Source organism: Falco naumanni, chromosome Z (genome assembly GCF_017639655.2).
Source record: "Falco naumanni isolate bFalNau1 chromosome Z, bFalNau1.pat, whole genome shotgun sequence".
Taxonomy (NCBI): domain Eukaryota; kingdom Metazoa; phylum Chordata; class Aves; order Falconiformes; family Falconidae; genus Falco; species Falco naumanni.
Window position 1 is genome coordinate 52,238,961 of NC_054080.1, and position 13,079 is coordinate 52,252,039.

The window sequence follows — 13,079 nt, forward strand, 5'->3', positions numbered from 1 at the left end:
ATCTGGGGACGGAGCAAGCATGTATGCACTAAGGTCCTTGATACAAAAAGTTGCAAAATATCTCAAAATCCTGGGAAACATATTTTCCCCATTATTTGGAAAAAGAATAGAAGATTTAATAGGACCAGTGGATAACAGCAATGATAGCTAGGGGAAGATGTTCTTACGACTGCATTTGCTGCATTTCAGAGAAAAATCCCTAATACTGCTACAGAGCCTCTAAGTCCAACCTCTTAATTTATTGATATATCTTTATAATAGCAAAGACCTGCATGTTTTTAGAGTTACTTATTTTGAAAGCTCATATAGAGAATACTTGAAGGTGGATGGTTTTATTGTTGGGGTTTCTTTTTCGGGGGGGGGGGGGGGAAGGTTGTGATTATTGAAATACATTAAAATATTTGAAATACAGGACCTTGGAATCTTGAAAGTCTAAATAAATTTTGTGGAGAGAACTTAATCCTAGTGCTGCAGCCGTAGTCGATACACTTGCAGTAAATACTAACTGCTAAGGTTCTGTAACTGTATCATTGTATTTCATTGTTGTCACGCTTCAAAACTTCCATGCTCATTTTTTGCTGAGATTTGACTGAGTATTTACTTTTCCCTCTCTGCATGGAAGTAATACCTAAGTATGTTTTTACTTAGGAAGCGATACCTCAATATGTTTCTACTCAGTCAAATGGATGATAAGATTGCATGCTTATTGTGTGAGCTGCTTGAAATTGCTCGTTGCTTGCTAAGTGTTCTGAGAGTGAAGACCTTGGTCTTGTGAAGTTCTTCCACTTGAGAAAGACAATCGGATGCTTTAATTTTAGTAGTTTGCTGGAGTTATGTGTAGTTTGAGAATGTGTGAGTGGGCATTACTTTGCTGAAGTTAGTGAAGAGTTATTGATGAGTGCCAAATTAGAATTTGGCCTTCAGAAGTAGCTTATTTTCATTGATTTCCGGTATTTTAAAACAGAAGAAATAGTCTGAGGAATCAAGTAAATTTTATAGTAAAATGACTGTAGGGATCTACGGAAGACACATATGTTACAACAGATATGTTTAAATTCTGTGAGATTAGTTTCTGTTTAAGATTTTAGCATGAAACGTACTTTTCAATTATACTTAAAATATTGTTGATTGTTCATTGTCTTCTGTGTTTTAACAGTCTGTTGGAGAGGAGCGTTCAAATGCTGCCCCTGATTACGATGTGTCTGACAAGAATCTGTACAACATGGATCTGAATCAGAGAGTGAGAGAACAAAAGTCCGTAGCGGGCAGTAGCCTGGAAACTGCAACTGGTTTTACCCAAAAGGATCTTTTGTCTCTGAGTGTTCCGGATATCAACCAAAATGAAAGTGAAACCACAGCAACATGGACTGGATCTCAGACAACAGCAGAAATTCCACTAAGTGCAAGCCTTGCCACTACCATGCAACTTGATCCCACTGGAAAAGTAAAATGTTTCTTTTTTTTTTAATAATAATTTAAAAAACCTATGGAAAGGACATATTACACTGTAGAATCTCTTGCAGAAACTGACACTGGCCAGCAGCCATGTAGGGTTCTTTGATGGTAAATGTCTGTCAGATGTGGCAGCTCACATCAAAACTTAGGGATTTAGAACTCTACTAAACAGGAGGTAATTTCTGGCGTCAAGGTAGTAATTTCCGAGAGACTGGTGATACAGGGTTATATGAAAGTCTGTTTGTACCTCACAGCAGTAGATGCTGCTGGCCCACAGTGTAGTCACTGGGCAGGCCAAGGGGCTTTTCATATCCCCTGTTAAACTCCACAGAGGCATGAGCGTAAGGAGGAGGTGCACAGCTGGTAGCTAGGCATAAGAAGCCCAGGGGGAGCAGTTTGAAAGTTGCAACCTGATGTTCACACAAACCTGCACGGTTTAGCTCACAAACTGGGCTGTGATGCCACAGTATGCAGACATTATATTCCTGTATATGACAGTTACTGTGTCATGTGTTTCTTTTTTCTTCTGTTCAGTGATGTATCCAGAAATTCTTAAAAGACCTCCAGTTTCTTAGAAGATTTATTACTTTAGCGCTGGCAGATTGTCAAACATCTGTGGTGAATGACTCTGAGAGCCCTTGAATTCATTGCATTCATGTTAAGAGTGTAACTGATGTCCCTAAATTAAAAGCATACTTTGTGATAGATTTGCTATGTTACCTGAAAGAAAACAGAAATCTTATGTATGTTGGTTTGATCTTTGATGGACTGACCTTTCCAATGTCTATAAGGGAAGATGAGTTTAGGTCAGCATGTCCAATCTCTTCGCATTCTGAACTGATACTTTCCTGTGTGTTAGGATCAAATGCTTTTAATGGAGAAGAAATGCCCAGTATCTTTGGAGGGAACTTCCACAACCCCAAATCCAGTCAAAAACATGTATGAGATGACCATCACTATTGCAAAAGGCAATTCAAGTCTAGGTAAGGTAGCTAATGTTTTTTGTAACCTATTCAAGAACGTGGCTTTCTGTTTTTCTCATATGTTTCCTGTTTTATTAGTAAAGACTAAATATTGACATTTTATTGGGGAAAGTATAACAGGATATTCGTTCTTTGCTGCTCTTCCTGTGTTTGGCTATAATGGCAGTGGGTCCATTTGCTGTCACAATGAACATAAAAGTGTCCAGTGTTACAGATATTTTTTTTTGCATAAAGGGGTGTAGTCACTCTTAAACATTAACAGAACAATTTTAATACATCGTTTTTTAATGTCTATACATTTATACAGTATAGTAGGAAAACGAGATATAGCCAAGGAATGCTGTAGAAGAAGACTTCTTGAGTCAAAGAGCTGCAGACTAGACTTTCAAATGTATGTAAACACAAAATGATCTTGCTTTCTGAGGATAGTCAAGAGTCTAAAGAAGCTACATATTTGTATTTGTATCTTAAGTGCCTCTATTTCTGAATATCAGGTCATTGACACATTTATTAGGTAGTATTTTTAGCTCAATGTTATTATCATTTTGTAGAGAATTTCAGAATTTTAAATGATTGTGATCTGCAGCTTTGTGAGCATACTGACTATAGATACATTTTCGAGCAAACAGGTGTGACAGATGGAAGTGTTTTTCAGTGTCTTCTCCTGGTCTCTGGTGTGGCCCTGGGTAGTGTGAGGGGGAACATGGGGACAGCGTTCTTCCAGGCCAGTTCCCAAAGCCAGTACCAAGGAGGCTTTTTGGTGGAAGGCAGTGGTGCTTCCCTCTCGTTTGTGGCCGGTGTGTTCATTTGCTTTGGTTTAGGTTCCTGGTGACATTTCTTCCGGCCATCTGCACATCCTTGAAGACTTTCTGGTGCTGGTAGGGCAGGAGTTTGTGTGGGCACTGGCTGTTTGCAGTGGCTCTGCAAATGCTTTAACACGGATTGTCCACGAAACAGGCTGTTCATAAACAAGCACCACTCAGGACTCGCTTGCTTTGCAGAGGTAGGTGCGGCACAGTGATGCTGTATTTCAGTGGAATAATCTTCCACCTGGAATAAACTGCCCTCTGATGGCTGGATCTCAGTCAGCCCCAAATCACCTTCTCCTTTGTGATACAGCCAGTGTCCAAACTGGATCAGGAGCTGATCTGGTTTAGAATCTGCCTCCCCAAAATACAAAACTGTTGGCAAGGTTGATGTGGGTATAAATTTTGAGTTTTGTTGGGTAACTACTGCCTTCATTGGCCTCATTGCCAGGGTGTATAAAGTGCAGGTCACAGTGCAGTTCCAGGCATTCAGATTTTGTTAAAAAAAAGTTTTGTTTGCAATAACCTCTTAACTCAGTTGAGCAGTGTTTTTCATGTATGTCTATGAGTATTTTGTTTTCATTGAACATACAAAGCAAATTTAGCTTAATACAGCATAATAATAAGCATAATGCAGCATAAAAATACAAACTGGGGGCAGTGTGCACATTGGCAGCCATCACATGCATGAAAAGTAGGACTGGCCTCTCATGTATACATGATATGAATGTGAATAATGCTTTCTCCTGCCTTTTGACTGTAGTCTTCCAGTCTGTGTGTGCTCTGGCCTGGGAAGCTGGCTGGGCACAGTGACCAATTTACACACATGGCTGCACTGCTTTTAACTTCAATTTTTACAAAAGGAGCTAAATCGAGAGCTGTGAATGATGTTGAAAGCTGCAGCTGCATCAATTATTTCAGTTGAGAACTGGCACTTTATTTTTTCCTTTTAAATGGTGTCACCCATAGCTTGCAACAGCTCTTCGAAACCAACCATTTTTAAAAATCCAATTGATTTTTAAAAGGTAAGAGGACAGAGGACCCACATGCCAGAAGAGCTGAAATGCCATTGTCCTGTGTAATTCATTTGGCAACTTGACAGTGGCATTTGCATTTCTAACCTGAAACTGTAGCTGTCTGAAGTGTGACATCAGCCTTGCAGATCTGCTGTAATGAGGATGTCAGCATAGGTACTGGGGGTGATGTTTTTCTAGAGTGCTGTTACACTAACCTTAGCAATACTGTTGGTTGTTACTGGCTTAACCAAGCAGCAAAGTTAGGTTCAGAATTTCAAACCACATTTCATCTGTTTCCTTGGCAGTCTCATTTTGTATTATGGTGAGACCACTCTGTTGCAGCATTGTGTTTACATTCAGATCTGACTGAGTAACCTGTGTGAGCACATCGTTCAAGAGGTGGTTGTTGGAAGGAGTGCGTGAGTGTAAATGCTGGCACACCCACCCCAGCACACCACCTGTAAATGCCAACTGTGATACGCTCAACATTGTAATATTGCAACATCAATGATGCACAACACCACAGTCTTTCATCAGAATAATACATCATCATGAAGATGGGTTTTGCAGTTTTTCCAGAAGATAAACCTTGACTTCTGCATGCCAAAGTGGAGAGGTGCATGTATTCCTGTGTCTAAGACGTTTGTTGGGCAGTTCCTTGCTAGTCAGGGCCACCTCCTCATACTTCAGACAACAATGGTGATCTCAACTACAAGTGGGTGTGAGGAGCCAACGCTACTGAGATTTTTGTTTTCTGGAAGGAGTCCGGAAAAGCACAGATTAATACCTAGATTAGTGTCGTTCTTTAAATGGTTGCAGTATTATTTTTCTTTTCTCTGAGACAGATATGTAGGCGGGTGTTTGTATGGCTGGCTGAGTCTGAGTAGCCTGGGGCTTATAGCTGCCTTCTAAACTATTCAGCCAGCCTGTCTCCCAAGCTCTAAGGTCACCGAGTAAAGTGTTCAGTCTCTGTCTTCTGTAGCCATGTTTGTATGTAAATGGTTAGATTTTTTTCATGGTCAGTATCCTTGGTTGTTTTGCTTTATCTTCTTCATTCCACTTGTAGTCTGGACAATAAGGTCGGGGATTGCAGACACACAGCTGCACTCTAGTGCTTGCTAGCCCGATATTTAAGTGCAAAACCAGAAGAACACATAGTAGGGTAGCCACTGCCTCCTTCTCCCATATATACTCCTCTGTAAGGTGCGCTTACAGAGCTTCCTTGCAGCTTACAGAAGCTTACAGAAGGTGGCTTCATCTTGTCAGTAAAGGAGAGCTTCCATGTTAGTGACACAAAAGATTAAACAAAGTTTGGCAGTATTGGGATAGTGGAAGTCCAGTGGGTGAATTTTCAGGGTACTGGCCCTTCAGCTACCTTTCTGTTGCCTCAGTGAAGAACAGTTTTTCGTGAAACTGTCATCTGGGTTGATTTCATGAGCGCCATCTGCCTTGAAAATAACAGTGACAACTCATGCATGTAAAGACAGCCACAAAGACATGTGAAGCCCAGCACCACATGTAAGTCCCTGTGGGCTCCCCATGGGAGTGGAGGTGGAAGAGCATCTCTCTCTCTTTTTCCATTAGTGAAAAGAAACTAGAGTTACGTGGTTTGTATCCACGGGTGGGATCATGGTGAAACTCAAGTAGAGGACTGAATCCATCAGTAGTGCGCAGGCATTCACAGAAGCAGGATGCTCTTCTGGGTCTAAGTGATGGTCCACCTAGTAGAGCAGGAAGGCAGCTACTGTCTCAGTAGGATCCTATTCAGGCATTCTGTTGAAAATATGTGTGTGGGGGTTTATTTGCCCTATGCTCCTAATTAACTGTTTGATCATTTCACTTCCTTTCCAAAGAGAACCATCTTAAACTAAACTGATATGTGGTGTATAAACTCAGTGAACCATCCAGCAGAGTGTAAATCTGACTGATTTAGAGGCAATTTCATTTTTTTTTTAATTTATTTTCTGCTTATAATTTTCTACAGTCTTATTTTATTTTTTTTAGATTAAGCCTGGTATGTGAAATAACACAAGGTAAAGATACTATTGTTGTGATGTGTAACTGCTGTCTCTTGTTTTCTGTTGGAAAGAAGGAAATGCAAGGGAGAATAAGAGCAATGTTTGTAGACTTGCTGACATTGGCAGATTGGCTGGCTGGCTTTTACCTTACCTGCCCCAGGTTACATTCCCTTTTCTTGGCACTCAGAGCTCGGCCTTGAAGACATTATTAACTGTTTCATATGTTTTTCACTATAGGGATGACAGTAAGTTCCAATAAAGATGGCTCAGGAATGATAGTCCGCAGTGTCATCCATGGAGGCTCAATAAGCCGTGATGGACGGATTGGTGTAGGGGACTGCATCCTGTCCATTAATGAAGAGTCAACCACTAACTTAACCAATGCACAAGCCCGGGCTGTGCTGAGGAGGCATTCGCTCATTGGACCAGACATAAAGTAGGTAAAGCTAGGTGATGAATTGTGGTAGGAATAGGCTAATAATAAACATTTGGTTATTTATGCAGGTATTCTAAATTAAAAAAGTGTTTGTTTTTACAACATGAATTTACCTTTTAAGTTACAGCTTCAGATGGATAATTCACCTTCAAATTACATCTTCATGGGTTTGAAAGATAAAATCGCTTGTGTAAGAGGCTTTGGATGTTCTTAGAAAAGTTGTTACTCTCATTAGTAATCATTATCATTACTGCCCTCCCTGTTTTTACTGAAGGAAGAGGATTAGCATTCATAGTATGACTCTTCTAAGAAAGGAAGGATTTGCTCAAAGTGTTTGTGTTTCTCACATGTGGACTGTCCTAGCCATTGCACAAGTGATTTCATTTGATGGAGATCTTTGTAATGGATTTTGGTTTTGACTGCCAGACAGAAAGTATGACGCATGATGTTAATGCAGAAAAGTAATGCTTAAAACATTTTCGGTACATCTGTGACAAACAGCAGAAACAGTCTGTTTTATGAAATCACAAGTTTTTATTAGTACATATGAAGGAGCTGTTGTTTAGTGCATAAATATCTGCTTTTGGGAGTTACTACTTTAAACTTGCAGTAATTAATAGTTTTGGAAAATCTGCTTGCTTGATGAGAAGGTTTCTTCTCAAATTCACTCAATTGACAGAATTTTAACTTTCCCTTAAAGTACAGTTCTTTCTAGTTGATGTGATTGTGGAGTTTACTTTGCCCATGTGCACCATCTGGAAATAAGGTTGTTCCTGAGCTTGTGGACAGTGCTCTAGACACACCAGTTCTGGGTTTACAGCTCCAAAAATCTGGTAACTTTTTCTCAAGCCCATAGTAACATGGATCGTGTCATATCTGCAAATGGGATTAATAGAGCTGTTGGTAATAGAAATCTCTACTTTTTTAAGAGGGTGGCCTTGAGAGGGATCAGTTCAGTCCCAGTGTGGTTGCAGGTAACTATGGTTTTTGTCAGTTCAGAATGGACTGCAGGGCATTCTGTTCTTGCCCAGAAGTATTCTATCTTTGAAGACACCCAGCATTTTGGTAATAGGTAGGCAGAGTATCTACACTGTGGGTGGTAGGTTTAATGGTCTGCCCCATAGCTGTCATGCGTTTAGGATTATGATCTATGCAAGCTTGTTTAAATAATGGCATATGCTCATATAGTGAATTGCATTATTGTCGATGCTATCATTAATATGAATGAGTCAGTTTGGTAAAATATGGTGATTATTATTGTAGGCTTTCAAACTGTATTATAATTCTGACTGCCACGACTGAAATCAGTTGGTATGTGAGCATGCATGTGTGTGTATGTCTGCTTAGATAGACAAATGCTACAGCACCATTTTTCGGTGAGGAGTCTTTTATTAGTTCTGTGTTTACATGATCGAACACAGATGTGTTCATTATTTGCACTTATCCTTTTAGAGCTGCTACATCTTACACTGTGTAACTCTAAGTTTTGGTTTTTAGTGTTAGGCTTTTGCAGATATGTCGAAAATACCAAAATCTTGTCTTAGACGTGATTATTCAGATTTTCCAGAGAAAAATGCATCCCTTTATGAAAGGTCTCACGGAAAAGGGACAGTTGCTATTCATACTCTTACTTTTTTGTCTTTCATTTTGTATTTATGTTCTTCAGTGCATTCCCATAAGGGTTTAAAGCAGAGCTGGCTTCTACATTTCAAAAAATGGAAAGACCAGATCCTTTGATAGTTTCTTAAGGAGTCTTGCAAGAATAAGGACAGTATTTTTGGGCCTACATAGTTTTGATACAAAACTATTCAGCATAATTAATTTTTTCTGTGATTTTTACTTTCAGGAGCAGTACAGAATTACAGAAAAATACTGTGATACAAATATGTGGATAATGTCCCAAGTCAGAAATTTGGAGATATGGAGCATTATCCCATGATAGTTTTTCCTGTTTGCTAAGAGGAATACACAGATATATAGATGTCATTTCAGAGCTAATGTGATACACCACCGTGCAGGATTTGCAATTTAAGCATTTCAAATAAGCAAGTTGAATTTCTTTGGTGTCTTCTTCAGGAGACAGGTGCATGCGCACTCAGGTGTGGCCATTTAGGTATCACTCCTTTTTATTCCTACAGGGCTACAAAGGTGTCTCTAATTTTTAGACTGAGCTTTTTTTGTGTAGCAGCGTGAGCCCAAAAAGTGATTAAGTACAAGTATTTTAATTTCAAAGCTGTATTTCAGTGGCAAACAGTATTTGTTGAGAAAACATAAAGCTATTCTGACTTGCCACATGAAGGCTTTATTTTGTTTTATTTTATTAAAGGAGATTTTGTTTTGAATACTTCAAGAACCAGCAGTCTGAGTTTCAGGCTTAGGTATTTAATTTTTTTCCCCTTTGTGTGTGGAAAACCAGATGTGTGGCCTTACCAGAATGCATTCTGTTTCACTTCTCACTCCACCTTGCCAGGAGCTCTTACATTTCTGTAATAATAGCCAGGATTTTGTGTTCAGCAGCAGCTGCTTGTAACATCTGTCAGGTAATTACAGAGCTGAATTATAATTCACCTGCCTAAAATGTGGGGATATTCCTTTTTCCATGCTTGTTAATAATAACTGAAATAGACAATCATAAAGAGCAGATGCTTTCTGGGAGAGGTGTAGATGAAGCAAAGGTGGAATGGAAAAAAAAAAAGAAAAAAGCAGCTCACACTTTTAACTACATAAGTATGCCTGTCACATTCAGCATGAGACATTGACATTTGTTAACACCATTGTATAAAGATGCTGCATCATATGCTTCACATTCTAGATCTTCTCCAGCACCTGCTGATGATCAGGCCCTCTGTTATGTGTGAGTATTGGCGATTCAGAAATTCATTATGGCTCTATGTTGCAACTTGTCTGTAAAATCATTCCATGCTTTTATGACATCCATAGTAATGTCAGGGATATATCCAGATATAGGTACATATTCTCTGTGTGTGTGTGCGTGCACATGTGGCTTTGTGTATATATATTTTTTTAAAAGAAAAAGGTCATGAGAGTGTGTGTGTGTATGGCTTTAAACTTGGAAGATCAGTGCATACTTCCTAAGACTGAAATGAAAACACCTGTATTCTAAAAATTAATGCTAATGTTTTTAAATTTCATTTATGACGGCTGTCCCAGATGTGCTCAGAGCACGTGGGTGGGTGTGTACGAGGTTCACTACAAGAATTGGCATGAATACAATGTACTGATATCTGGATGTACTGATATCTGGATTAATCTCAGTGTCATATTTTCTGTGGCACTTACATTTTACTTCCTTCATGTATAAAAAGGTTTAAATTAGACCTTAAGTGTTAACGACAGTAATCTGTTCTTGAACGTTTTCCATACTTCATTATTTGGTTTGTTAGTGTTTCAAGGTTTTGTGTGGCTGTTCAGTCAAGCATGTGTTATATGTTCCTCTGTACTGCATGCGGTGTTGTGTTTACAAGATATTTTCGTATGTACACCCTTTGGTGTTTCCATTGTCACTGCTTTCATTGCTAGTGCATATCTCTGCAGGGAGGAAGCTGATTGTAGCACTCAAGAAAGGAAACCAGAACACTTTCTCCTTCAAGCTGTACAGCTGTGAAAGAGGAATGATTAAAACCTGCATATACTTTCCCTTGAAATTGCTGAATTTTAACTTCTCTTGCAGATAAGGAATGTAACACAGTCATAGAGCAGTCATTTACTTGTTTCCTGTTTTCTGTGTCTTTATCCCTATTTCCTGCAACTTGTTTCTCTTACTCTGTTCCCTGTGACTATATTAAGGCAGTTATCAGTCCCTTTTGCAGATCAACTGTTCAGGTGCCTGGGTGGGTTTTTGTTTCTACTTTACAGCACAGGGGTCAATGAAGTTGACCAGAGGAGCCCACACATTTCTTGTTCTGGGCCCTTCATCATCCTAGTTACATGCTGAGCTGTTCAGAAGGATGCTGGATGTCTTCAGACCTCACTGTGACCTCTAAGAAGTGAGCTATGGTAGCAATCCAGCAAATGGTGTATAGTATGATGGTGTGGTGTCTGCCCATGAAGTACTAAGTAGGGAAAAAGGTTGGCATATATAAATCCAAAGCCTTTACTACAATCTGACCTTACTGTGTGGGACAGAACGCAGGAGCAGGACAGACAGTCACTTAGCAAAGAGGACTTCCTGGTTTTAGAAAAATATGTATTTAGAAAATAAATATTTCCCAAAACTCTAATTTACAGCAGAGCTACAATTTTAGTGTAAGTTTTCATTTCAATAATAATATGCAAAGGAGAGAGGAGAGGAGGACAGCCACACCAGTAATACAGCTTAGCTAGTAAGAGCAGCTAGGGGAACCTTTGCTGTTAACTGGACTTTGGAAATCATGAGCAAGAAACAAAGGTGAACTCTTACTCTGATGCATTCCGTCCATGTAATTTAGTTTTCTTTTCTATGCTATTTTTTTTGCAAAATGCAAGTAAGTGTTCTGTTTTATATTTATGAAGTAGCTGAAGCATTGTTGAAGTTTAGTTGTAGATAGGAATGAGCAGTTAAAAACATACTGAATGTTCCTTTGAGTGCTTAAACTATAGTTAGGCACTAAAATAGAAATAATGTAATTTTCCAAAGAGCTAAAATGTAAAAGTTCCCAGTGATAATATCTAAATTTGACTCCATGTGTGGAAATTAAGTAATTTGGTTGCTCAATTTTAGATGCATTTTTTAAAATGGTGGAGGGTACCCCTTTTCTTCTCAGTTCCTGTGCTGTCACAGAAAGGGAAGCTTGCTTACCTAAGAGGGATTTTGGGACATGTTTGTAAGTAGCATCTGAGGCTGTTTTGAGAGAATTCTTTGAGCTGTACCTTTTGAATGCCCCATCACCATGTCAGTTATTAATTCATATAATGAAAAACAAGGGTATCCCAGAAGTTGGAGTGCATATGGTTTGCCTCCCCCATAGCTGATCTCCAACGTTGATGTTACACAGATGTATGAGGTAAGGACTACTACTGCTCTGGGCCTTGGGAAGCAGCGTAATTGTTTGCCATGTGCTGCTTGCACAAAAGGGCTGGACAGAGTTGAAAGATGTTGGACACTCTGCTCACACTTTACTGTCTACATCCAGGCTGAATCTGGGCATATATATTTCCTTTTTAGAAGCCTGCCATTCGCATTTCCATACTTGGAACAATAGCTTCCAGCTGCATTTTAGCATGAAGGAGGTTGTCCAAGTGTTCTAGCCAGCAAAAAGATTGCTTGCAATTCTGGTTTCTTTACTGCAGCTGTCTTTCAAGGGAAAATACATTATTTCCTGCTTATTTTTATAGGGTGAAGATTGATGAATTTGACTGGGATGAAACTGTTGAATGTAACTGGATGAATGACACATTTTTGTTCATTGAAATGCAGCTTGCACATCTTTTAGGTTTTGTAGAGGCAAGGTATTCTTACAGGCTTACTGGGTGGTGCTTCTGCAGCAGCGTTTACCTCATGAGAATTCTGTGACCTTAGTGCTAACACTTTGCTATAGTTAAGTGCCTTTGGAGTTGGTGATGGAGAAACATCTTTTTTTCAAAAAGCCTTTTCCTTCTTGATTCTCTCCATTTCACTGCAAGGGCTTCATGAAATAACTGCTGCATTTCTTGCAAGACAGATAAGAGTCAGTGACTTTGTGCTGAGTGTTTGTTCCCTGGTGTGTGTTAAATCCTCAGCACTTCAAAATGAAAACACTCTGTATCGAGCACATAACACTTGTGTGTCTGAAAAAAGGCCAGAGCAGAAGAGGGAGGAGATATAAGGAAGAGAACAAGTGTTGATAATATGGATGATATAGAAATTACCATAAAAACCATTACCAAAAAACACTGGAGAGTTCCTCCTTTTCAGCACTCCAGGCACCTCCGTAATGACAGTCTTCAGCACTTTCCTAGATATGGTAGATGTGAGAGGAGGTGGGGAATATGCTTGCTCACAGATGAGGAACACAAACAATGATCCTTATGATAGTTCTAACAGAGTGTTTTGGACAGACAGCATTAGTCGTAGAAATGTATTTGCTCTGCCTTCTGCTGCTTGCTGTATTCAGCAGAAAATCAATGAGAGGGGGAATTGGTGGCAGTCAGGGAACAACGGAAAGAAGAAGGCTCCAGTCAGGGAATGATGTACATGAGAGGGCTCTAAGTGAGAGGCTCAGAGCTGAAGGAGTCTCTCCTCAGCAGTTTACATCTCCTTGTGAAGTGGCCAAGATTTTTTTATTTTATTTTATCCTATCTAAGGGGGAAATGCATTCATATTTGTTTTAACTATGTGATGGATGGGAGGACAGCTAGTTTTCTGGTGTTCGTTTTCCATCAGTGTT

General features: G+C 39.4%; 1 protein-coding gene across 17 annotated transcripts in view; it reads left to right on the top strand.

Moving 5' to 3' along the window:
- Positions 1–13,079, top strand: part of MPDZ (multiple PDZ domain crumbs cell polarity complex component) — a 98,266-nt gene that overhangs the window by 49,337 nt on the left and 35,850 nt on the right. For 11 of the 17 annotated variants that reach the window (XM_040579469.1, XM_040579471.1, XM_040579474.1 and 8 more), the window contains 4 exons: positions 1,157–1,444; positions 2,315–2,438; positions 6,516–6,714; positions 9,527–9,568. In XM_040579469.1, coding sequence (XP_040435403.1) covers positions 1,157–1,444; positions 2,315–2,438; positions 6,516–6,714; positions 9,527–9,568 — 653 coding nt within the window. The remainder of the gene's footprint in view (positions 1–1,156; positions 1,445–2,314; positions 2,439–6,515; positions 6,715–9,526; positions 9,569–13,079) is intronic. The other 6 variants (XM_040579472.1, XM_040579479.1, XM_040579484.1 and 3 more) reach the window with 1 other exon arrangement.